Raw genomic sequence first — 25340 nt, 5'->3', positions numbered from 1 at the left:
GCTTCCACTCTCACAATAGGACGAATGTTTACTTCAGAATCACTGTGACTGTCAGAATCCCTCACTCTGGATAAACACACTAGCTTTTCACCAACCAGTAAAATACTTTCCTAGATTTTACACCACCTGCTTGCGCCTCTCTCCTTTACCTAGGAATACAAAGACCTTTCAATAATATAAGATAAAAGTTACCCAGTTGCCCCTGCTGGTGGTTTTTGTCCTTCAAGTTTGGGTCCTTGACCAGAGGCCTGGCTTGACCTACGTTCACACTGCAGGTCTTAATGCTCAATTCTGATTTTTTGATCAAATCTGATTTTTTTGGTCTGTTTGTTCACACTTCAAATAAAATGTGACAACAAACGTGCTCTAGTGTGAACGGTTCACGGTCCTCAAAGCGGCCGCATGCGCAAAAGAAAACGTCACACACAATGCAGTCTGTTTACAGAAATAAAAATGGCAACTACAGAGCTAGTAGGTGTTGTTGCAGGAGTCTATCGATTTCTGCACATCGTAACCGACAGTATTTTGACAAATTAATTAGAGAAAGAAGGACACTGAGAAAAAATAGAGGCTGTGCTTTAACAATGGCCTTGTTTGGAGCAGTGGCTGCTACCTCGGTGCAGAGGTATGTGTTCTCCGGCACTGATAATTGGCTTGTGTCAGTGAACTAAATGACGTATTTAATGCAACACGACCATTCAAACAGCAGTCGCTTTCTAAAACATCAGATATGTATCAGATTCAGTGCCACATACAAAAGTGGTTGGATCACTCTGAATGACAGCGATTAGAGGAGGTTCTTCCATCAGTACCAAGCTCTGCTGATTTTCATTAATAAAACTTCAACCTGCTCAGTGAAAAACAGAGTGAAATCAGACAAGACTGAGTCCACTTTTAACTTTGTTTCGTCACATTTAACAGGAACTCATCTGAAGATCAGCCTCCTCCCTGTAAGGGGAAAATTCTTATCAAGTCTCCACCTGTCCCGCTTCAGGTGAAGCCCCGCCTCCTTCCAGGAATCACCTGCGTGTCTGTGTTTAGTGTGCAGCTGTGGAGCTTGTTGTTGGTGTGTGAAGAAACTGTAAGTTTGCTTTGTTTCCTCCTTTAACAGTTTGTCTTTAGGAACTTTATGAGCAGATCAGGAAGTGAGACGTTTGTATTTACATAAAATAAAACAAATGAGATGATTTGATGATTGGCTGAATCCACTCTGGTTATCAGTCAGTAACTCTGCACTCAAACATTTGTCTTTGATAAACAGTTTAAAATGATCTGAATGAAACTTTGGATCCAACATCACTGCTGGAACAATGATCGTCCCTTTAACTGGAAACAGATGAAACCAGTTTGTTCTTCAGAAGCCGACATTCAGGTTTTACTGAGTGACGTCAAAACAACATGAAGCTGCTCCAGCTCAGTTCAGGGTCACTGCAAACAGAGATAATCAGAAGTAAATACAGAATACATAAGCTGTTTTGCCATTGGGCTCGTCCGCTGTAGCAGGACAAAGATTTGAAGAGAGGACAAGCTTCAGGTTCACAGACACAAAAAGCAACTCTGTAGCTGCAGAGCTGACCTACCAACAAGAGGCAAAGAAGTCATTCAACATTTGTTTTTATGGACCTCCTGAGACCCACTGCCCTCACATGGACACATGGTGGCTGGGAGGACTTCAGTGAGCCTCCAAACATGGCTGCTGCTTAATTTTCCACACATCTGTACACATCTGTATGTTTCAGCTTTGTCCTTCAGTCACAACATGGTTCATCTTCATCTTAACTTCCTGCTTCTATCATGGTTAAAGCTGATGAATCCTCTGGACATCAAACACTGATGGTGTTATTGGAGCTGAGTGCAGTTTGATGGCTTTATTATCCACACTGTGACACATGGCAGCTGTCAGAGCAGAACACAGGAAGTCAGCAGGTGTGTTTAAATTCAGCCTCTGCTTCCTCTGAAGGTTCATTACATCACAGCGAGGCCACGAAGGCCGTCCAGGCTCCCACAAACGTGTCCTCCTACTCCCTGGATTTGAAGGACAGGTGGGCCCACCCTATCCCAGGATGCATTGCAGCGTGGTGGTGGAACATATATCTGGGTCCAGAGATGGAGCAGCGCTCTCTCTCTGAGTCTTTGAGGCTGTTTCTGTTTGAGTCTGGCTTCAGTCTATTTTAGCAGCTGTGACATCAGAGATTGTAGGGGAGGAACAGCCACACCCACAGGTGAGTTTCCCACCCAGAAACAGAGCGTGGACATCACCTCTGTCTGCGCTGTGTTGGTCACAAGCTTTGTTCTGGGCTTTTAACTGGAGGGTGGAGCTTGTGAGCGATGGAAGCTGAGAGCTGTATTTGCACATGCTCAGAGTGACAGGATGTTGGCTGCTGTGTTTGCACATGCTCAGTGTGACAGGATGTTGGCTGCTGTGTTTGCACATGCTCAGTGTGACAGGATGTTGGCTGCTGTGTTTGCACATGCTCAATGTGACAGGATGTTGGCTGCTGTGTTTGCACATGCTCAGTGTGACAGGATGTTGGCTGCTGTGTTTGCACATGCTCAATGTGACAGGATGTTGGCTGCTGTGTCTGCACATGCTCAGTGTGACAGGATGTTGGCTGCTGTGTTTGCACATGCTCAGTGTGACAGGATGTTGGCTGCTGTGTTTGCACATGCTCAGAGTGACAGGATGTTGGCTGCTGTGTTTGCACATGCTCAGTGTGACAGGATGTTGGCTGCTGTGTTTGCACATGCTCAGTGTGACAGGATGTTGGCTGCTGTGTTTGCACATGCTCAATGTGACAGGATGTTGGCTGCTGTGTCTGCACATGCTCAGTGTGACAGGTTGTTGGCTGCTGTGTTTGCACATGCTCAATGTGACAGGATGTTGGCTGCTGTGTTTGCACATGCTCAGTGTGCAAACAGTTCATTTTTTCATGCCCTTTGTCTGGATGCTAATCCAGCTGTGTCTGTTTGTAATGACAGTAAATAAATGTCAGACTTACAGCTCCTGTTTTACTGCATTAAAGTGATCAGATGAGTTCAGCACTTTGACGGATGGAAGTGAAAGCAGGAAATGACAAATGTAGCACAGCAGCAGCGTTTAACACGTCTGAGCTGGAAACAGAAACTCTGGGATGAACATCATTCATAGAACAACTTCCAGCTTCTTTTGCTCGGCTACAGTTTGGATGGATTTGCATTTAAAGATGCAACAAGACTAAAATGGTTAGTGTCAGGAGGTCAAAGGTCAGAGCTCCTGTGGGCCTGAGGGTGGCCTCACGTTGGAGAAGGATGAAGGAGTCTGACCTGAGCCAGTGTTTGACATGAACACATCAGCACTGCTGTCAGTGAGCCTAACGACAGCCGTTAGCATCATTTCAGTGTTTCAGTCATAAAAACACTTCCTGTCACTGTGGTGGTTACAGTGACGTCATGCAGTTTGTGCTTTGACCTCCAGAGGGCGACAAATCAGCACAGACAGAGAGCTCCATTCAAACTTTGCTGCCATCAGTAATAATTCTTCAAATATAATCATCAGTGTTTGAGCAGTTATGATATCAGGGACAATCTAGACATGTGTGACAATACTGAACATGTCACATGACACACCTTAAACATCATGTGATCCACTCTCAGTCTGCACTTTCATTCATGACTTCAACAGGTTGAAATGAGCTTTGAAGAAACATCAGTTCAGTGTTGAAATATTTAAACGCTGCAGGAAGAACAACAAAGTGATGACGGATGTTTGTGTTTCAAAGAGGAGAAACAGCAGAAATAAATCACAGCCTGCCAGAGGTTTGGAGTTTCCGAGGTGCACGTGGACGCAGCACACAGTGTCCAATGCTCCAGATTGCCCTCAAACGTCTCTTTGGGTGTTTCCTTCCTGCTCAAAGTTTACTTTCACTTCCTGAACTTCGTGCAGTGGAGCTTGTTGTTGGTGTGTGAAGAAACTGTAAGTTTGCTTTGTTTCCTCCTTTAACAGTTTGTCTTCAGGAACTTTACTGTTTGTTCAGCTCATGTTTGATTTCTTCACACAACAAACTGTGTGTGTTTGTATTTCCGGTCTCTCCATTAAAGTCAGTGTGTAATGTTTTCATGGCTAACATCAGCTGTGTGCAGCTTAGTTCAGCACAAATCTGCCGCTCCATAGTTCACGGTAACGGACTCACAGCTGGACCAACGAGGCCGAGTGTGTCCGCCACTCTGAGCTACGTTCGTGTTTGTGTACTTGTAGTTTGTACTTTGTGAGTTCACTCAGAGCCCACAGAGGACGCAGCGTACGTGATGACGTCACAGCCCTTTTCCTGCTTTACTGTCACTGTGATTAATATTTACACACGAGACACCTGCAGAGCTCTGACGCTAAGCTAGCCACACAGCATGCTAACACTAAGCTAACACTAAGCTAACACTAAGCTAACACTAAGAGTTCTTACAGACACGAGTTAAAAAGCTGCTTTTAGTTTGTGATCAGAGTCCAGGACTGAGAGCAGCAGCAGAGCTGATGGATGATGAATTACTGGATGGAAGAAGCTTCTCATTAGCAGTAAATCAGTGTGTGTGCAGTTCTCTGCAAACTCAGCAGGAAGAATTAGTGTGAAGCTTTAACTCTGCTGATCCTCTTTGAATTATGGATCTGCTGAAATGTTTAAAATGTTGTTCACGTGTTGAACTGACTGAAGCTAGTGATGTGTCCTGTGTGTCGAAGCTCAAATCGTGTGTCGGGTAATCTCGGGGCGTTTCTGTGAAGCGCGTATCGAGGCTTGCTTTGATTACGTATGCAGTGACGTTCGAGGCCTCGCGGGCAGTCCGTACCACGTGACTGATTCAGGGACTGGTTCACCGGTTCGCGCCAGATTCGAAATAAAATGGGCAGAAAAACACAGCTGATTTCCATCACACTGTGTTGTGGAATTGGATTACGTACGTGTTACATAGTTACTTGAGCATTTCTTCTTCGATGGAACCAGGAAGGAAGAGATTTTTTATTTTATTTTAGCTCTCCTAATAAAGTATGCACACAGTGATAAATATCACAAATGATAAGCACCATAATATAAATAAACAACACTACAGATCCTATAATCTGGTTTCTGTCTTTTAGTTTATTAAAAAGTGAAGCGCCAAATACTAGTTTGTGTCATTATCCAGATGTACATAAGCATGATTACACAGGTACTAGCGGGTTTTGATTATCGATTAAAATCGATTCTAGCTTGGATAACGTGATATCGATTCATTAAAATCCTGAATCGATTTTTAATATAAATATTACTACATTTCAACCACCACCAAACAGCTAAAACAGTAAATGAGAGCAGGTACACCGATTCTGCACAAAGACGTAAACACAAAGCGCCGACGCATCAGAATCAATCGCCTTTCTCACCAGACAGCACGGACACGGTCGGGGCTGAAAGCCGACAGCTCACTGATTCTAATCTAAGGCATCTGCTGTGATGCTTACACATTAGATAAAGTCTCGAAAGTGTCAGCTTTCTTTTTATAGTTATAAAAATATGCAAATGTACTGATCTATGATCTGAATTATACTATTGACTGACTGTCTGAGGCTAACAGTTACACAATCATACCAAAACTCTGTCCTGATAGTTTCCACTTTCTCTTTTGTATCACACATACTGAGACAATATTCGGGATAAATAACCAAGAAAACCATTTATTTATTCAGTTTAGAGGTTTACACATCATTATAATCACAGAGCCCGCTTCACTTGAATTGTCCACTTGATGGCGCAGTAGAGCAAATGAATCATCTCAATGCTTCGAATCATGAGTCGACCAATTGGGTGGAAAGCTTCAGTTCATCATGAGGCTTCATCTCACCATCACTATCTGAAGCTTCCAGTCACAGTGAATCAGTGTGTGTCAGTGAATGCATCGTGTGTGCTTCAGGCTCCATCTAGTGGACTGATAGTAGAGCAGCTGATGGCAGCTTCCTCTGCCTCACACTGCTGTCTGACTGCATTCAGCTGACACTGAGATGAAGCAGGAAAGAAGCAGCTGATATTTGGACAGCCCCAGTGCTTGGAGTTTCAGAGGGAGGATGATGAGCAGAGGAGCAGCAGAGAGGCATTTGTGAAGATCACAGTGGACTTCCTGAGGAGAATGAAGCAGGAGGAGCTGGCTGACCGTCTGCAGAGCAGTAAGAGGATTTATCTAAAGATTTAAGCTGCTGGATAAATGAGACACTCATGACACCAGTGTGTTCGGTCATTTCTCAGTGGGTCAGAAATTGTCATCAGCATTTTGTAAAATATGATTGTTGAAGTTGTATTTTTATTATTATTATTCAGAACTTCCAGCTGCTGTTTGTCACCGTAACCTTAAATCTGCTCTGAAGAAGAAGTTCCAGTGTGTGTTTGAGGGCATCGCTAAAGCAGGAAACCCAACCCTTCTGAATCAGATCTACACAGAGCTCTACATCACAGAGGGAGGGACTGCAGAGGTCAATGATGAACATGAGGTCAGACAGATTGAAACAGCATCCAGGAAACCAGACAGACCAGAAACAACAATCAGACAAGAAGACATCTTTAAAGCCTCACCTGGAAGAGATGAACCAATCAGAACAGTGCTGACAAAGGGAGTGGCTGGCATTGGGAAAACAGTCTTAACACAGAAATACACCCTGGACTGGGCTGAAGACAAAGCCAACCAGGACATCCAGTTCATGTTTCCATTCACTTTCAGAGAGCTGAATGTGCTGAAAGAGGAAAAGTTCAGCTTGGTGGGACTTGTTCATCACTTCTTTACTGAAACCAAAGAAGCAGGAATCTGCAGCTTTGAAGACTTCCAGGTTGTGTTCATCTTTGATGGTCTGGATGAGTGTCGACTTCCTCTGGACTTCCACAAAACTACAATCCTAACTGACCCTAGAAAGTCCACCTCAGTGGATGTGCTGCTGATAAACCTCATCAGGGGGAAACTGCTTCCCTCTGCTCGCCTCTGGATAACCACACGACCTGCAGCAGCCAATCAGATCCCTCCTGACTGTGTTGGCATGGTGACAGAGGTCAGAGGGTTCACTGACCCACAGAAGGAGGAGTACTTCAGGAAGAGATTCAGAGATGAGGAGCAGGCCAGCAGCATCATCTCCCACATCAAGACATCACGAAGCCTCCACATCATGTGCCACATCCCAGTCTTCTGCTGGATCACTGCTACAGTTCTGGAGGATGTGCTGGAAACCAGAGAGGGAGGACAGCTGCCCAAGACCCTGACTGAGATGTACATCCACTTCCTGGTGGTTCAGGCCAAAGTGAAGAAGGTCAAGTATGATGGAGGAGCTGAGACAGATCCACACTGGAGTCCAGAGAGCAGGAAGATGATGGAGTCTCTGGGAAAACTGGCTTTTGATCAGCTGCAGAAAGGAAACCTGATCTTCTATGAATCAGACCTGACAGAGTGTGGCATCGATATCAGAGCAGCCTCAGTGTACTCAGGAGTGTTCACACAGATCTTTAAAGAGGAGAGCGGACTGTACCAGGACAAGGTGTTCTGCTTCATCCATCTGAGTGTTCAGGAGTTTCTGGCTGCTCTTCATGTCCATCTGACCTTCATCAACTCTGGACTCAATCTGCTGGAAGAACAACAAACAACCTCCCAGAAACACTTCTACCAGAGAGCTGTGAATAAGGCCTTAGAGAGTCCAAATGGACACCTGGACTTGTTCCTCCGCTTCCTCCTGGGTCTTTCACTGCAGACCACTCAGACTCTCTTACGAGGTCTGCTGACACAGACAGGAAGTAGCTCACAGACCAATCAGGAAACAGTCCAGCACATCAAGAAGAAGCTCAGTGAGAATCTGTCTGCAGAGAAAAGCATCAATCTGATCCACTGTCTTAATGAACTGAATGATCGTTCTCTACTGGAGGAGATCCAACAATACAGGACTTCAGGAAGTCTCGCCACAGGTAAACTGTCTCCTGCTCAGTGCTCAGCTCTGGTCTTCATCTTACTGTCATCAGAAGAAGATCTGGATGAGTTTGACTTCAAGAAATACTCTACTTCAGAGGAGGCTCTTCTGAGAATGCTGCCAGTGGTCAAAGCCTCCAACAAAGCTCTGTAAGTAAACATGTTGTCATCGCTTCATTGTTAAAATCATGGGAAATAAATCAGAAATGCTGAGTTCAAAGAGCACTGTAACATTTTTTTTTTAAATAGTGAATTAAATGATCATCAGTCACTCAGTAAATATATGGTAGTTTTAAAGTGTCACTCCAGCATTTCTAAAACACACTTTGTTCTGTAACTCTTATCAAAGGACAATCCATACCCAGCCAATAAGAACATGAGCTCTGATGCTTCAGCCCCTCTGACAGGTTTATTATCCTCAGCTTGTTCACTTGTCTCCAACTCCAGGAGTTTGGTTGTTTTATTCTAAAGCACAAACTTCACCTGCCAGACTTCACCTACATCTTTTTCTGATGTTCGTAATTTAAGTTCAAGTTTGTATCTCACTTTCAGTGCACACTCTCCCTTTTTAAATATAAATCTCTGCTGTGCTGTCATGTTTTCATCCCGTATGGAGGGAGATCTTTGGTCTTCATTACTGAAATTGCCTCTAAGGTCGTGTTTCTTGTCAGTAACCATATGTAACTGTAAGGCTTCCATAACCAGGTTTCCCACAGAATTACAGTGGGTTCACTCTGGTTCCTCTACAGCAGGGGTGTCAAACTCCAGGCCTCGAGGGCCGGTGTCCTTCAGGTTTTAGATATCACCCTGGGTCAACACACCTGAATCAAGTGATCAGTTCATTACCAGGCCTCTGGAAAACTTCAAGACATGTTGAGGAGGTAATTTAGCCATTTAAATCAGCTGTGTTGGATCAAGGACACATCTAAAACCTGCAGGACACCGGCCCTCGAGGCCCGGAGTCCGACACCTGTGCTCTACAGTTTCCTCCCACTGTCCACAGACATGCAGTTAGCTTACCTGGTGATCTAAACTTCATGCAGGTGTGAGTGAGAGTGGTTGTCTGTTCATCTGTGGGCTTAGTGGAAGAGACTGGATGGATCTCTGCTTTGTCTTTGATATATCCTGACAGCAAACATTCTCCATGAAGTCTGCATTTCAGCTCATCTCTTTTATACGCACCTTTAACAGGAAGAGTTTTAAACAGCTAGTGTTTCAAATCAAGTGTTCCTCACAATACACAGCTAATGAGCATAATGATTATTGAATTAGTAAAATTTTCAAAAAATAATTGTTTTAGTTAGTATTGTATGATAGTGTACACAGAATTATTAGCTCAGTAGGTAGAGTGGTCGCCCCATGATCATAAGGTCAGGGGTCGAATCCCCCGAATAGCTACCCCATGGTACCCCTGAGCAAGGTACCATCAAGGTACCAATCATGTGCACTGGATTGGTAGCACTCATAGTCTCATAGGTTTAAAATTAAAAAAAAAATAAAAAAAGGTTCAACATATAAACAAATTTAATTTGATCACATATGTTGTTTGGGTTTTTTTTTTTTTTTTTTTCCCTTTCTCTCTCAGACTGAGCAGCTGTAACGTCTCAGAGGAAGGCTGTGAAAATTTGTTGTCAGTGGTCAGCTCCCAGTCCTGTAGTCTGAGAGAGCTGGACCTGAGTACCAACAGCCTGAAGGCTTCAGCTGTAAAGCTTCTGTCTTCTGCAGTGGAGAGTCCACACGCCAAACTGAATCTTCTGAGGTCAGATCAATTTGTATTCTGTTTACTTCTGTTTGTTTATGTGTTTGATGTTTGTTTTTGTTTATGTCTTTATCCAGTTATCCTTGTTTCATAGCATTTTTATTCATTTCCAAGTTACAGTGAAGTTTTACTAACTTGCTCAGCACAAGACAATAAGCTATTGCACCCTGATTACACTTTAACAACAATCTTTATTCATGTTTTTATCTTCAGACTTAACATCTGTGAACTCTCAGAGGAAAACTGTGAAGCTCTGTCCTCAGTTCTCAGCTCACAGTCCTCTAGTCTGACAGAGCTGGACCTGAGTATCAGAAAGCTTCAGGATTCAGGAGTGATTCTGTCTGTTGGACTACAACGTTTAAACCGTAAACTGAATACTCTGAGGTCAGATCAGAAAATATTTTGTTTTTAGAATTATTAATTAAAGTTCATCCATATGATGTTATATCTTAGTATGTTTATGTTTCCTTTAAAAATAGAAAGTCAAGATTTAATGTTGTGAAATGTATTAAACTCTACATGAGTATTTGTTGTATAGACTATCTTTTATTTTTCAGACTGAGTGGCTGTAACCTGTCAGAGAGAAGCTGTGAAGCTCTGTCCTCAGTCCTCAGCTCCCAGTCCTCCAATCTGAGAGAGCTGGACCTGAGTAACTCTGACCTGCAGGATTCTGGAGTGAAGCTTCTGTCTGCTGGACTAAAGAGTTCCCAGTGTGCAGTGGAAACTCTCAGGTCAGGATTTAAACTTTTCCACAAATGATCATTTGAAATGTGATTTATATTATTGTATAAACAGGTAACTTTTATACAGCTGTCAAGTGAACTTTTATTTACATTTGAGCGGATAATTGGACTCTGAATTACTAAAAGTTGTTATAGTCATGTCTTTGTTTATTTAAAAAAAATACTTCATGTACTGCCTAATTTAAAGATTTAGGCTCCTTTGGGCCAATAATATATATATTTGATTTCTTTGTGAATGAAATTAGGAGGATATTGGCGACTACTGATTGGTTCGCTGTTTGTTTTTTATTCACAGTACTTACTTAATTTTAAAGGCTGATTTCTCAAAATGAGATGTTTATCTTTTCTTCTACAACACTTGGAGCCACCAAATCTTCTTGCTTGATTTATTCATTACAGTTTGATTTAAACAATATTAGACTCGTAACATAATAAATAGATTTATTTCACTTCTTCTTGAGAGAAAGAAAGGGATGACTGGGCGAGCTCCAGTGGTTCATCCCAGCAGAGAGAGCAGCACACTGGGCTGCAAATGATCACAGTAGTAATGGCCATAGTTTGATAAAACAGCCCCTCTTACCCTGTAGATAATACAGGGTTCTGGTGCCGATGTGGGGGAGGGGACTCGCCCGGTACTAACTACTTACTACTAACTACCTCATCCAGATGTCTTCCTCACTAACCCTGATAAGAAGTAACCGCAGTAGCCTTATAGGTCAAATCAGTTTCACCTGTTAAAGGTAGCTCCACTATTAATGGTGTCACTTGTTATTTCTGGGATGAGTTTAGTAGCCTGAACAGCTGCTTAAAGGAAAGGTTATTTTTATTATTATTATTTAATTATTAAGACCGGGGGAACCTTCAAGAGCTGTTTGCACAAAGAATAATACTCAGACTTTTAGGTTTTATCGTTTTACACAAGGTTTAAAAATGAATGTCCACAATTGAATTGCAGAAATTGTTATTGAGCTAATACTGATGTAGTTGTTATCTTTGGTAAGGAGAGATTGGAGGAAGAATGAGCACAGTCAGGCCTAAAGATGCTCTTAATAATAATAATGGATTGAATTTATATGGCACTTTTCGAGACCCTCAAAGACCCTTTACAATTCCACTATTCATTCACTCTCACACACTGGTGGAGGCAAGCTACAGTTGTAGCCACAGCTGCCCTGGGACAGACTGACAGAAGCGAGGCTGCCATATTGCGCCATCGGCGCCTCTGGTCATCACCAGTAAGTGGTAGGTGAAGTGTCTTGCCCAAGGACAAAACGACCAAGACAGAGAGAGCTGGCTCATCAGACAGACAAGCTCATCTTGTAACCTACTGGTTCGCTGGTCAGCACGCCAGCTGACTAGCACACTGGCTAACTAGCACACTGGCTAACAAGGACACTGGCTAACTAGCACACCAGCTAACTAGCAGTCATGCTAACGGCAGCCACAAGCTGAAGCACGATTAAATGTAGTGGAGATATAAGGGATGACACTGGTGTGTCCGATTCACTCTTTAGCACTCCGGTCACTCCGGTGTGTCAGCCAGAACACCACTGAAGGCCAAATGACTCCAGCGTGTGGAATAAGGAGCTTAAGCTTCAGATTGAGGCACATTATTCTTTGACTGATTGATTCTTGTGGCTGTGATCACGTGTGTGGTTTCTTACAAAAAGGAAGTACACAATACAAATACATGACAAATAAGATGAATAGATAAGTTACATATCCAGTTATATGTATGTACATATATGTACATACATCAGTATAGCTAACATAACCATATATAAGGACAAAGATCATAGTACTATAATGCAGTATAATGTTAAACACAAAGGTGTATATCTACATAAATCTATCCTATCAGTGATCAGGGTACTGTAGTATACTTCTACTACATAAACTATACAAACAAACGACATTAGTGTGACTTTAAGTTACCATCAGTACAGACGAACTGATGGTAGTTGGACAAAATAAAGACTTTGCAATTATTGTGAAGGGCTTCCAGTTAAACTAAGATCAGCTGATTACCTCATAACAAATTGTTTGCTATAGAATGCAGCTCCCACTCTTCATTAATATCATGTACTGTAACTTACCCAGCCACGCCCAGTAGTCTCCAGAGACACCAACAGCTGGTGCACGTTGTAACGCTGTGGCTTTCGTAGTCTTTCCTTTTTCTACAGCTCATGTATTCTTCTTGTGATGGTGCGTCTTGATGGAGGCTCATACATGCCGTCATTTGTTGATCCTAAGAACATTCCTCAGACCGACTTCTTCAACAACACTAATCGGCCTGAAGTTTGTAGCTACTCACTTCACTGTGGCGTTTGTTAGCTTGTCTTTCTTTGGTTTATCTAGACTCCTCCCACAAGCTGATCCTGCGTAGTCTGCCCAAGCCTCCCACCTCTGTTTGTTTGGGAGGTTTGTTTGCTGCCATCAACAGCGTGTAATGCATTTAAGTGATACTTCAGACTTGAAGTACTCCGACATTAAAAAACTCAACTTTGATTAAAAATAACTTTAGTTGTATCAACACTGCCCTCTGGAATAATTAGACTTTGGTGACAAACTGATGTGATCTCTATGTTTCCTTTGTTGGACTGTGGGCGAGTGTCAGAACTGAATGTACTGAGTAACATGTAGAGTTTAAATATGTGTCAGTTCCAGTTTTAGAGCTCTAAAGTGCAGCTATCATGTTAGGAATATGTTAGGAATAGACAGTAACACTGAGCACACTGAAGTCAAATCTTTATTTATCCAGTTCATCTGTAGGCTGAGCTCAGTCCATCCATTTAGTGAAATGATGTTTAACCTCTTAAGCCCCAAGCCTAACTGATGTCCTGCCTTTTGCCCCCGTATCAGGGGGCGTTGGGGTTTAAGAGGTTAAAGGTCTCCTTGTTCTGTGAGCGTGCACGGACCCTGAAGCAGAAAGCCTGGGTTACAGAGAAATGATCATCGCTGTGATGATGCTCATCATCTCTGATTGGGATTTGAGGTTTTGTCAAAGCAGCTAAGAAAACCTGGCTATGTTGGACTGGGTGTGGAAGCAGCTCGCAGTTTGAGTTCAGGAGACACACACCCTGTCTACTTTGAAGATCAGCTTCAAGCTTTCCTTTTTGATAAAGCTTATAGTTAGAGCTGGATCAGGTGACCCTGAACCACCCCTTAGTTATGCTGCCATAGAGATGGATAACGGATGGATTGTTGTTTTGTGTGTCTGCAGTCTGTCAGGCTGTCTGATCACAGAGGAAGGCTGTACTTCTCTGGCCTCAGCTCTGAGCTCCAACCCCTCCCATCTGAGAGAGCTTGACCTGAGCTACAATCATCCAGGTGGCTCAGGAATGAAGCTGCTGTCGGCTTGATTGAAGGATCCAGGCTGGAGACTGGACACTCTCAGGTATGGAGAGAATGTCTGATAGAGGAGGAAGAACATTTCCTGTGTCTGTCACTCACTTCCTGTTTGTTTCCTGCAGATGAGACATGAACAATCACACATGCAGGAATATTTTCAGGGACAGACACACTAGTCTAGCTGGATAGTACATGGATATTTATGTAGAGGATCTCCAAGGAGTCTGTTTGCAGGAACATTAATGATAAGTGATAAGTCATGTTGAGAGTTTCATTAAAAGTAGACCTACAGTTAGGTCCATAAATATTTGGACAGAGACAACATTTTGTAACTTTAGATACACTTTATTAGGTCACAGGTGTACTATACCTGAGATAGTGGCCACTGTGTACCTAATAAAGTGTCAGCCATGTGTAACACAGTAAGGGGAATTGTTGAAAAGAATATATCAATGGGCCAATAGGCTCGACTATAGGAGCACAGGGGTGTGTTTAAATGAGACACAGAGACAAGAATGTAACTCAAAAGAACCAGCCAACTTTAGTGAAATAAACCATAAGGTTGACAAGCACAGGTTAAAGACACTTTACAACGCTAGAAAGGAAACTTACAAAAATTAAAAGAAAAGTAAAACACATAAACTACTAAAGCAATGACTTGGTCAAGTGTTACTTTTGGTTTTCAATGTTCGGGTTTCAGTGTTCGGGTTTCAATGTTCGGGTGCTAGTAACTTGACTCCTTAACTCTTATAGAAACAGATTACACAAATCCAATGTACATTCAAATGAAAATCTCACACTCTTTTCACATGTGGAGAATATTCTACACAACAGCTCATTATTTAAAGTCCCAAATAAAAAATGTCCAAGGGGTAAAGTCCAAAAAATTCCCAGGGTGTGAAAGAAAATAGGGGTGAGAGAATGTCAGTCAGTAGTCTTATGTATAACCAGCTGTGCGTGAAAGTGTGAGTGATACAGTCCTACCACACCACAAGGTGCAGCAGATCATCAAGTGGAAAAGAAGCGAATCTCAGTCTCTCTAAGTCCAGGTGGGAAGGCTCGCCATCTATTTCACCGGAGGAATCCATCTCAGGAACAATTCAGCATACAAAAAAAAACCTGACCTGTCAACAGACAGGGTCAGAAGAGCAATTCAAATATTAATTATGCTGTTCTAGCTATAATTCACAATTTAGGATCTTGTTGAAGTCATATTCAACATCAATTTGCAATAAAAATACTCAAATTTGCAAAAATAAAACATTTCTCCTACACAAACTATGCATTAAACCAAGTAAAGTTAGTGCATATGCATATATGTCGCATATGCGACAAGTATTAATCAAATAATTGAGATTAATTCAGTTCCTCAACAATAAAATGTGAAACAGACGTGAACTAACTGAGACATACAACATGTGCTCACCGATCTCAGTGCATCACGGCCAAAGACAATGGCATGGTGTCTCTCGGTCGGAAAATGCGGGGCTCTAAATAACGTAACAGGACATGTTGTTTTTCTCTTTAATAACCGTAATACGACGTGAAGGAAAATAAACATAAGTTGCGCTTCAAGTGTTACCTTACTTCTGGAAGCAGATTGAGATGAACTTTCAGGCAGTTGATAGCAACCAGAGCTAACAAAGGCTACCAGTTTAGCTCCACGTGGTACTTTCTAAAGTCACCAGAAAACTTCAGCATTTGCCTGTTTACTCACTGTGGCTACTTATAACATGAAAGGTAGCTGATAACCAGTGAACTTATGTGCAGCACAGTTGGTTGCAACTTATATCTAATACTTTTTCCAGCTCAAAAGCTTCAGTCTCTCTTTTCTCCTGCCAGCACGCGACTACCTCCACACATAGCAGCGAACACAGAGCATGTGGGTGGGACATACAGCGGCAGGCTGCTCTCCCATTGGTCAAAGCATACTGGGACCTGTGCATTTTGATTGGTTGGGCAGGATGTCCATCTCTCCTCATATCAGTCCTTAAAGTGGTACCCTCATTGTATGTGGGTTACACCTGTGTATGTTTCCCATGCTGTATGTCCACAGTCACAGTGACAGTCAGTGACACTGACAGAAGGATGAAATAAGGCTGTGAATCATTTCAGTCTGTGTGTGTGTGACAAAGAGCCAGACAGGAGCAGCTAACATTTGGAAATGGAAGCTTATTGGAAACTCTACATTCACGGCTGAATTCACAATAGATTTGTTCTTAAGTGCACATTTAGCAGCTAATGCTAATACTGTTTTCCCTTTGCTTTCTACAACTTGAGCAGCTATTGCTAAGTAGGCTACTTTGCTCTGCTAAGGATTTGTGTGACCATGATGGAAACTCTGATAATCTAATGCTGCTAAGCTAATGCTGTTTATGGGCCCTGTTAGAATCAATATTTCATTCTCATTCTGTTATTTGAGAACAATATTAACGTTTCACATCATTATAACACAAGAGAAAAGGGTATTAGAGTTAGCTACTAATGCTTATTCACCTCAAATTAGCTTTAGCTGCTAATGGGAGCCAACTTAGAATAAACCCTTCACATCATTATAATGCAAGGGAAAAGAGTCACTTATGGCAGCCTATTTAGAATTAACGTCATATCATTATAACACAAGAGAAAAGGGTATTAGCATTAGCTACTAGTGCTTATTCACCTCAAATTACCTTTAGCTGCTAATGGCAGCCTACTTAGCATTAACTCCTCACTAATATAATGCTAATTTACATCAAATTAGCATTAGCTGCTCATATTGTTATAAGGAAAGAGAAAACGGTATTAGCATTAGCTGCTAATAATTATTCACCCCTAATTAGAATAAGCCGCTAAAAGCAGCCTACTTAGCATTAACTCCTCACTTCGTTGTTACCCAACGGAAAAGAGTATTAGTATTAGCTACTATCATTTTTAATAAGTAAGAGACAATGGTGTTAGCAGTATTAGCAGTAGCGCATAATGCTAATTCACAGCAACGTAGTATTAGTTAATAAGGGCAGTCTACTTAGCATTAACTGCTCACTAATATAATGCTAATTCACATCAAATTAGCATTAGCTGCTCAAGTTGTTATAAAGAAAGAGAAAATGGTATTAGCATTAGCTGCTAATAATTATTCACCCCTAATTAGAGTTAGCCCCTAATGGCAGCCTACTTAGCATTAACTCCTGACATTGTTATAATGCAGGGGAAAAGAGTTACCATTATCGGATAATGCTAATTCACATCAAATTAGCATTAGTTAATAACGGTAGACTTCGTATCATTAGCTGCTGTCATTCTTACAAAGCAAATAGTATGAGCATTAGCTGTTAATCCTCTTTCATCTAAAATTAGAATTAGCCACTAATGGCGTATTGTTAAAAAGTAAGAAAAAACATTGTTAGCATAAGCAGATAATGCTAATTCACCTCAAATTAGAATTGGCTAATAACGGCACCTGCTTAGCATTAGCTGGTCACATTGTTATAAGGCAAGAAAATATGGCATTAGCATTAGCTGCCAATTTCTATTTACCTAAAATTAGCATTAGCGACAAATGGCAATCTACTCAACATTGCCTCCTCACTAATACAATGCTAATTCACAGCAAATTAGCATTAGCTGCTAACATCAGCCTACTAAGCACTAGCTGCTCACATTATTAAAAGGGAAGGGAAAAGTGTTAGCATTATCGGGTAATGCTAACTCGCATCAATTAGTTATTAACAGTAACACACATAACATTGTTAAAATGTAAGAAAAAACATTGTTAGCATTAGCGGATAAAATAGCATTAGCCAGTAACGCCAACCTACTTAGCATTAGCTGCTCACATTGTTAGAAATCAAGAGAATATGGTATTAGCATTAGTTGCCAATGCTTATTTACCTAAAATTAGCATTAGCCACTAATGGTAGCCTATTTAGCATAAACTTCTTAATGCTAAATGAAGATAATTAATGCTAAATAGGCTTAACTGAAATGAAAGTAATGTTAGCATTAGCTGCTGATATTGTTAAAAGGTAAGATAAAACATTGCTAGCAGCAGCGGATAATGCTAACACACATAATAATTAGCATTACCTAATAATGGCAGCCTTCTTAGCATTAGCTGCTTATATTGTCATAATGCAAGGGAAAAGAGTTGGCAAAAACATTGTTAGCGTTAGTGGATAATGCTAATTCACCTAAATTAGCATTAGCTAATGATCGCTACGTACCTAGCATTAGCTACGGATATTGATTTAAAGCAAGAAAATATGGTATTAGCATTAGCTTTTAATGCATTTTCATCTAAAATTAGAATTAGCCACTAATGGCGCCCTATTTAGCATTAACTCTTCACATCGCAGGGGAAAAGTTAAAATTGAATAAAAAACGTGTTCACATTAGCTACTCGTATTGTTAAAAAGTAAGAAAAAACAATGTTAGCATAAGCGGATAATGCTAATTCACCTCAAATTAGTATTAGTTATAACGGCAACCTACTTAGCATTAACTGGTCACATTGTTATAAAGTAAGAAAATATGGTATTAGCATTAGCTGCCAATTCCTATTCACCTAAAATTAGCATGACCTGCTAATGGCAGTCTACTTAGCATTAACTCCTCACATCGTTATAATGCAAATGAGGCTAACTTGATTTAAATTAGACTGCTTTTATTAGCTAATGCTATTTAGAAGTAGCTGCTCACATTGTTATAAAGCAAAGGAAAACGATATGAGCATTAGGTTCTAATGCGTATTTGCCTTAAATTTGACGTAGGTGCTAATGGCGGTCTACTTAGCATTAGCAGCTCAGATGTTGTAATGCTAGGAAAAAGAGTGTTAGCATTAGCCGTTCACATTGTTATAAAGTTAAGGGAAATAGTGTTATTATTAGCTACTCACATTGTTAAAAAGTAAGTGTTAGTATTAGTGCATAATGCTTATTCACATCAAATTAGCATTAGTTAATAACGGCAGCCTATTTAGCATTAGCAGATAATGTTGACCTTGGCCCACTGGAAAAGTTAAGAACTAAAGATTTAGGATTGTTTCTCGATAGCTCTTTCTCATTTGAGAAACAAATGAATTCTGTTATTAAAACCAGCTGTAAGGTTTATATTGTTGATTGTCATTTATGCTTAGAAATATTTACTCATATATGCTTAGAGTTGTATAATCGATTGCATGATGATAGAGGTTTGATCCTTAGTAGTCTGTAAAGACTCTGTGTGCCTTCCAGAGTGCTCTGGCATGGACACACCACTTGGGGCCATGAGAGAGGTCGTACCCCCTCTTACTGATTTATGGTGTAGGACAGGGGTCTCAAACTCAATTTAGCTGGGGGCCGCTGCAGGCAGAGTCTGGGTGAGGCTGGGCCGCATTAGGTTTTCCACAAGAAAGACATGGTTAAAAAATTCCAATCTTCTCAAATCTCTTTATTTTTATTTTTTAAGACAAAATATGAAAAATAAATAAACAAATTAAGAATTAATAAGAAAATAAAACAATCTGTAATAAATAAAATAATAATAAGATATTTTTAGTCAGTGAACTTATGTGTTTTTTTCAGTCTTCTATATCTGCTGTATTTAGATTGAAATGTCTGTATTAACAGTTCTATAACCTTCTTCTGAACATGAATGGAACACTGTAGAAAATGAACTGTTCTTCTGAACATGGCTTGTCTTGCCTACTCTTTGCTGCTAGAGACCTGGCAGCGTTTCCTCTCGCATAGCCGAGCCAGATTTGGCCTGAGGGAGGAAGCAGTTGCGACCCTCAGTATGTCTGGAAGATGATCATCCATAAGTCTGGACCTGTACTTGGACTTATTGAAGTTCAAAGTGGAGAAGAGCTTTTGGCACAAGTATGTGCTACCAAAATGGCACATGGTCCGCTTGAACATTCGGGAAAGCCGAGGGAAACTAGGGCTCAATTCTCTCAAAAATTGTCCAAGCTTGTCTGCTTTTCCACTCACCTCCCTGAATTTGCTTTGAGTTCAGAGTTGCACTGCAGCTCAATGAGCTCCATTTGAAGCACAGAAGGGGCATCTTGCACATCAAAGGAGAAGGGGTCCGCAAAAATTTGAAAGGTGGCTCTGTGTGTCTTGAAGTCAGCAAATCTGTGATCAAATTCCTCCTGTAGCCTCAAAATGACATCAACATACTTGTCAGCACTGAATGGTGTGCCTGCATCCACGAGTGCCTTGCATGCTGGGAAATGGCAAAGGTTTGTCTGAGAGAGCTGAGCTTTCCAGAGCGCAAGTTTTGTGGAGAATGCTCTCACGTTGTCATAGGCAGCACTGACAAGTTGCCCCTGGCCTTGTAACGTCTTGTTCAGTACATTAAGCTCATGTGTTATATCAACAAGAAAAGCTAAGTCCATGAGCCATTTGGGATCAGTTAGCACAGGAACACTAACTCCATCCTTCTCCATGAAGGCTTCACTTCTGCTCTCAACTCAAAAAGTCTCTTTAATACATTTCCCCTGCTTAGCCAACGTACCTCAGTGAAGTCGAGCACATCCCCATATTCTGACTCCATTTCCTCTAAAAAAGCACAGAACCTTCGGTGCTTTAAGCCCCTGGATCTGATTTGGTTGATGCATTTCACAACAATAGACATCACATTGTCAAACTTCAGGCATTTGCTGCAAAGGACCTGCTGATGGATAATGCAGTGCAGAGCAATGGCCTCCTCCACGCCTTCCTCTTCCAGTTTTTTTTGAACAAGTGCCACCAGTCCATTTTTCCTCCCTGTCATTGATGGCGCTCCATCTGTTGTTATTCCAACAAACCTCTTCCATGGCAAACCAACATTCTCAATGGCATCACACAGCTTGTAAATATCTGCTGAGCGGTGGTCTGGCCATGCATTGGAATTACTGTGAGCAGCTCCTCCATCACTTCAAAACTGTCATCAACACCACGGACATACATTGGGAGCTGGGCAGTGTCGGTGATGTCTGTGGTCTCATCAAGAGCGACTGAGTATACACTGAAACATTTGGCTTTCTCACACAGTTGGTCATAAATGTCACTTGACAGGTCAGAAATGCGATCTGCTGCGGTGTTGGCAGAAAGGCTGATGTTGCTAAACTGACCTTTCTTTCCCGGACAGACTATATTTGCAGCCTGCAATATGCACTTTTAGACAAATTCACCTTCTGTGAATGGCTTCCCTGCTTTAGCAATCATCTCACTAACCACGTGGCTTCGACTGCTGCATTATTCTCTTTGGTTGCTTTCTTGAAGAAATCTTGCTGCCTCAGTAGATCTGCTTTAAGACTGGCAACCTTCCTACGCATCACTTTGAGAGTTAATATGAGATCTCTCTCTGTGAAAAAATAACGAAACATCCCACTGACGTGTGTATAAATCTATATACGTATAATGTCCCGCTGGGCAGCAACTTAAAAAAACAACTTTTTTTGAAGTGTTGTGAACGCAGCGCGCTGGGGCGAATGTCCGTGTTTGCCCAATAGAAAGGAGGAAGCCAGCCAGGCACAGAAAAGAAAGAAACACTCCAGGGCAACGCTGCTGTAACTTTCACTCATTGAGAAATGTTTCCCTGCTTGCATCAAGCCCGGCTGGTGTCCCCTGAGATCCATATCCCACCCTGATTGGTGGGTTAATTCAGCTCCGCACACAACACCGTAAAGTGTCATACATTATCAAACTAACATTAAATTTTCATATTAAGGTGGGGGCCAAAAACTATCGTCCTGCAGGCCGCAATTGGCCCGCAGGACGATAGTTTGAGACCCCTGGTGTAGGAGGACACCTACTCTGTGTCTGGTTAAGTATAAGAGCCCTTTGTTAGGGGGACCACTGGACTCTTAGCACCAGCTTTGGGGTCACAGGGTCACATCTGGAACACACACACACACACACAAAACACACACACACATACCTACACGATGCACAGACTGGTACTCTTTGTTCATACCTGTGTAAGACGTCATATGTTAATGAACTTCTGCATATTCATGTAACCTCAATAAAGAGCAGTGTTACGAGGGAGCAGACGAGAGCGACTGAGGTCAAGTGAAGGAACGGCGCTGTCACAGTTCTCTCCCTCATGAATTGTCTGGTTCCAGCGGTGGGTCTGTGCTAGACGACCCATCACCAGCTTTTTCCAGCTTTTTCCACTGGTTACCAGTACGTGGTAGAATCCACTTCCAGATCTGGTTGTTTGTCTTTAAATCTCTGAATGGATTGGCTCCATCTTATCTCTCTTTAACAAAATAATCCAAGTCGAGCCCTCAGCTCTGCAGATAAGTAGCTTCTGACCAGAACTAGACGTAAAAACAGAGGTGAGCTTTATCGATCGCTGCAGCCAAACTCTGGAACAGTCGCCCTTCACATCAGGTCGTCACCAACACTCGACATTTTTAAAACCCGGTTGGAAACACATTTGTACTCTGTAGCTTTCAATTCTGACGAGTCTTTATAGTAATTACTGTGTATGTTTCCTATTTTCTCTCTACTCTGTGCAGCACTTTGGCTCAAGCTGTTTTTAAATGTGCTGATAAATAAATGTAGATTTCTTTGAATAAAACAGTGGAGCCGAGCTTTGAGCTCAGTGTGTAACAGTGTGTGTATGAGAGCCATGTAATGTCCATGTGTGCATGCTGACTGTGCTGCTCTGACCCCCCTCCTCCTTTCAGGGTGGAGCCTGCTGGAGTCCGATGGTTGAGACCAGGTCTGAGGAAGTGTAAGTGTGTTTTTAATGGGATTCATGAAAACAAAGCAGCACACATTCAACCATCTTCATCATGTCAGGAGTCATCATCAAAGTGTCAATCAATGAACAGATGATGGATCAATAACTGCAGCTGGATTGTGTTTGTTCTCTCCATCAGATTCCTGTCAACTCACAATCGACACAAACACAGTGAACACAAACCTCCAACTGTCTGACAACAACAGGAAGGTGACACATGTGAAGGAGGTTCAGTCATATCCTGATCATCCAGACAGATTTGATGTTTATCATCAGCTGCTGTGTAGAAATGGTCTGACTGGTCGCTGTTACTGGGAGGTCGAGTGGAGTGGAAACGTTTATATATCAGTGAGTTACAGAAGCATCAGAAGGAAAGGAGACAGTTATGACTGTTGGTTTGGAGACAATGATAAGTCCTGGAGTCTGATCTGCTCTGATGATGGTCCTTGTTATGTCTGTCACAATAAGAGAGTAACATCCATCTCCTCCTCCTCCTCCTCCTCCTCTGTCTCTAACAGAGCAGCAGTGTATGTGGACTGTCCTGCTGGCACTCTGTCCTTCTACAGACTCTCCTCTGACTCTCTGATCCACCTCCACACCTTCAACACCACATTCACTCAAACTCTTTATCCTGGGTTTAGGTTCTGTCCTGGTTCCTCAGTGTCCCTGTGCTGAGTGGGGTGTAAAGAGTGTCTCCTGTTACAGAAACACTCTGACTGTTGAACAGATAGTTCAGTCTGTACATGTCTGTCTCTTTCACTCACAAACACGTTTTCAGATTCATGGATTCAATCAGTTGATGTTTGAAACTCTTCTAAATGATTCCTTGTAAACTTCTTCCTCTTCAGTCACAAACAAACAGGAAGTGATGTCACATGTGTTCCTGTCCACACAGCAGAATGAGTCTATTGCTGACAGTGATGTACAAACAGAGTGAGCATTTCTGAGGCCCAAAATAAACTGAGTAGTTCACTGAATGAACAATGGACTGTGAGCTCGGTTCCTTCATCATTAGTATGGATTATATATGTATATGTATTATATTAGTATCATATATATCAGGTGCTGCTGCTGCTGGTTTCAGTCATTGTGCAAATGTGCTGTTTGTAAGGTTGTAAAGCTGCAGTCAGCTGAGACTGAAGAAGTCACCTGATCAGTGAGCAAGCGTTTCTGAAAACGTCCAGATGAACAGAATCAACCTTTTGGGATCAGCCAGCAATGCAGCATCATTGTTGTTCAGGTTCAGAGGTTTGCAGGAATGAACTGATGACCAGAAACAGCTGCAAAGTCCAATAAAATACCAGCTGGAGTTCAGCTGCATTTGAAGAAGTCAAAGAAAAGTAAGGATGGCAAAGGGCGATGTTTTCTTCCAAAGAACTGAAAACATGGTCGACGCCTCATTAGAAGAATAATCTGGACATTTGTGAGGAACTCTAACCAAGAAAGCAACACAAGAAAGCAACGTCAAACAGATCCAACAGACAGTTTCATGACTGGAAGTGTTGAGTGTAAAAATGCTACATTGCATTATTGCATCCTCTCACCACAGGAGGTGCTGTTGGCACCACTGATTGCTGATCAGCTGTTCTCTGATGATCTGATTGATACTGTGAATAACGGGACTCACTGAACTCTGTGACACAGTGAAGATTACAGAGTTTAAGTTCAACATCTGACTGACGTCACACAGACAGAAGGATGAACCAGTGAGGCACAGAACACAGTTACTGGAGATACTGGATCAGCTCCATGTGAACCTCTGATGGAGAAGCTGCTGAGCCAGAGAAACATCAGGACATGACAGGCAGCTGCACTTATCTAACAACATGTAGCAGAGCTGATCTATGTTAGAGGATCTATCACAGCAGCTGAAGCCAAAGTCCAACACTGGATAGCAGCTGAGCCTGTGCTGAGTGTAGTGTTACAGGAAAAGGGCAGAAACACTGACACTGGTAGCTCACAGTGATGCTGACTGGGGCACAGAGCTGAATGATGCAGCATCAGGACACTGTTTCAGTCTGACTGACAGAGAAACCTGTAGCTGTATCTACATGTGAGGCAGAGGCTACACAAGCAGCTTTCTATGTTTCACAGTGACTGAGATCTTCAGTGGGGGTGGACATGCTCCTGTACAGACCTCTGAGGAGAACCAAGGTGCAGTCAAAGAGTCCAGTCTGTCCTCACAGATGTGAACATGTGGTTTCATCAGGTCTGCTGTCAGCTAGCAGGCTCACATCAGAATCACTGTTCCTGAAAAACACAGTCTGTGTGACATCATCAGTCAGCTGATCGTCCCAGATCTGAATGGTTTCTGTCTCTACTGAGGAAGTCAGAGAATATCACTGAGGTGTGGATCAGGTCTGAGTGAGCTGTGGAGGGACAGCTTTAAACAGTCCACAGGTCTCACGTCCTGCTCAGTCTGGTAGCAGATACCTCGTATTGTTCCAGATGTGCTGACATCACCAGCAGCAGCAGCACAGCTGTGTGATACGATGAATCTCAGTTATTGATCCAACACACAGTCAATACAAAGATCAGGATTTCTGAGAGGAATCATTATGAGTCTGAACACATGATCACTGAATGTTAGTCTCCACAATAATAAGCTAACACAAGCAAACACAGCTTTCAGCTCTTATTTTGAAACTGGCTTATTTAGAGAGCTGTGATGTGAGCGTGCCTGGCTCTGAGGCACTTGGGTCAGCCTCTGTTGTTTAGAAGTGTTACAGACTGTGAATGACACAGACCTGTCAGTTTTCATGTTTGTCTGTAACACAGCTCAGGGGCTCCATGCTGAACGCATCCATCCAGTGTTATTGATCCAGTACTGATACCAGCATTGGGATCAATACTAC

The 25340-nt window shown here is 42.1% G+C and overlaps 1 protein-coding gene across 1 annotated transcript; it reads left to right on the top strand.

Annotated features, from left to right (window-relative positions):
• The first annotated feature begins 584 nt into the window (after positions 1-584).
• On the top strand, positions 585-23942 carry LOC148105985 (protein NLRC3-like). Its single transcript, XM_087838430.1, has 9 exons — positions 585-625; positions 922-1066; positions 6061-6166; positions 6318-8088; positions 9524-9697; positions 9911-10081; positions 10255-10438; positions 22437-22476; positions 22625-23942. Exons 1-9 carry the CDS (start codon positions 585-587, stop codon positions 23158-23160), a joined length of 3168 nt encoding a protein of 1055 aa, XP_087694556.1. The 3' UTR covers positions 23161-23942.
• The last annotated feature ends 1398 nt before the right edge of the window (positions 23943-25340 follow it).

This window comes from Neolamprologus brichardi, chromosome 3 (assembly GCF_056152115.1).
Source record: "Neolamprologus brichardi isolate AB-2024 chromosome 3, ASM5615211v1, whole genome shotgun sequence".
NCBI lineage: Eukaryota > Metazoa > Chordata > Actinopteri > Cichliformes > Cichlidae > Neolamprologus > Neolamprologus brichardi.
This window is presented reverse-complemented; position numbering and strand designations above follow the sequence as displayed.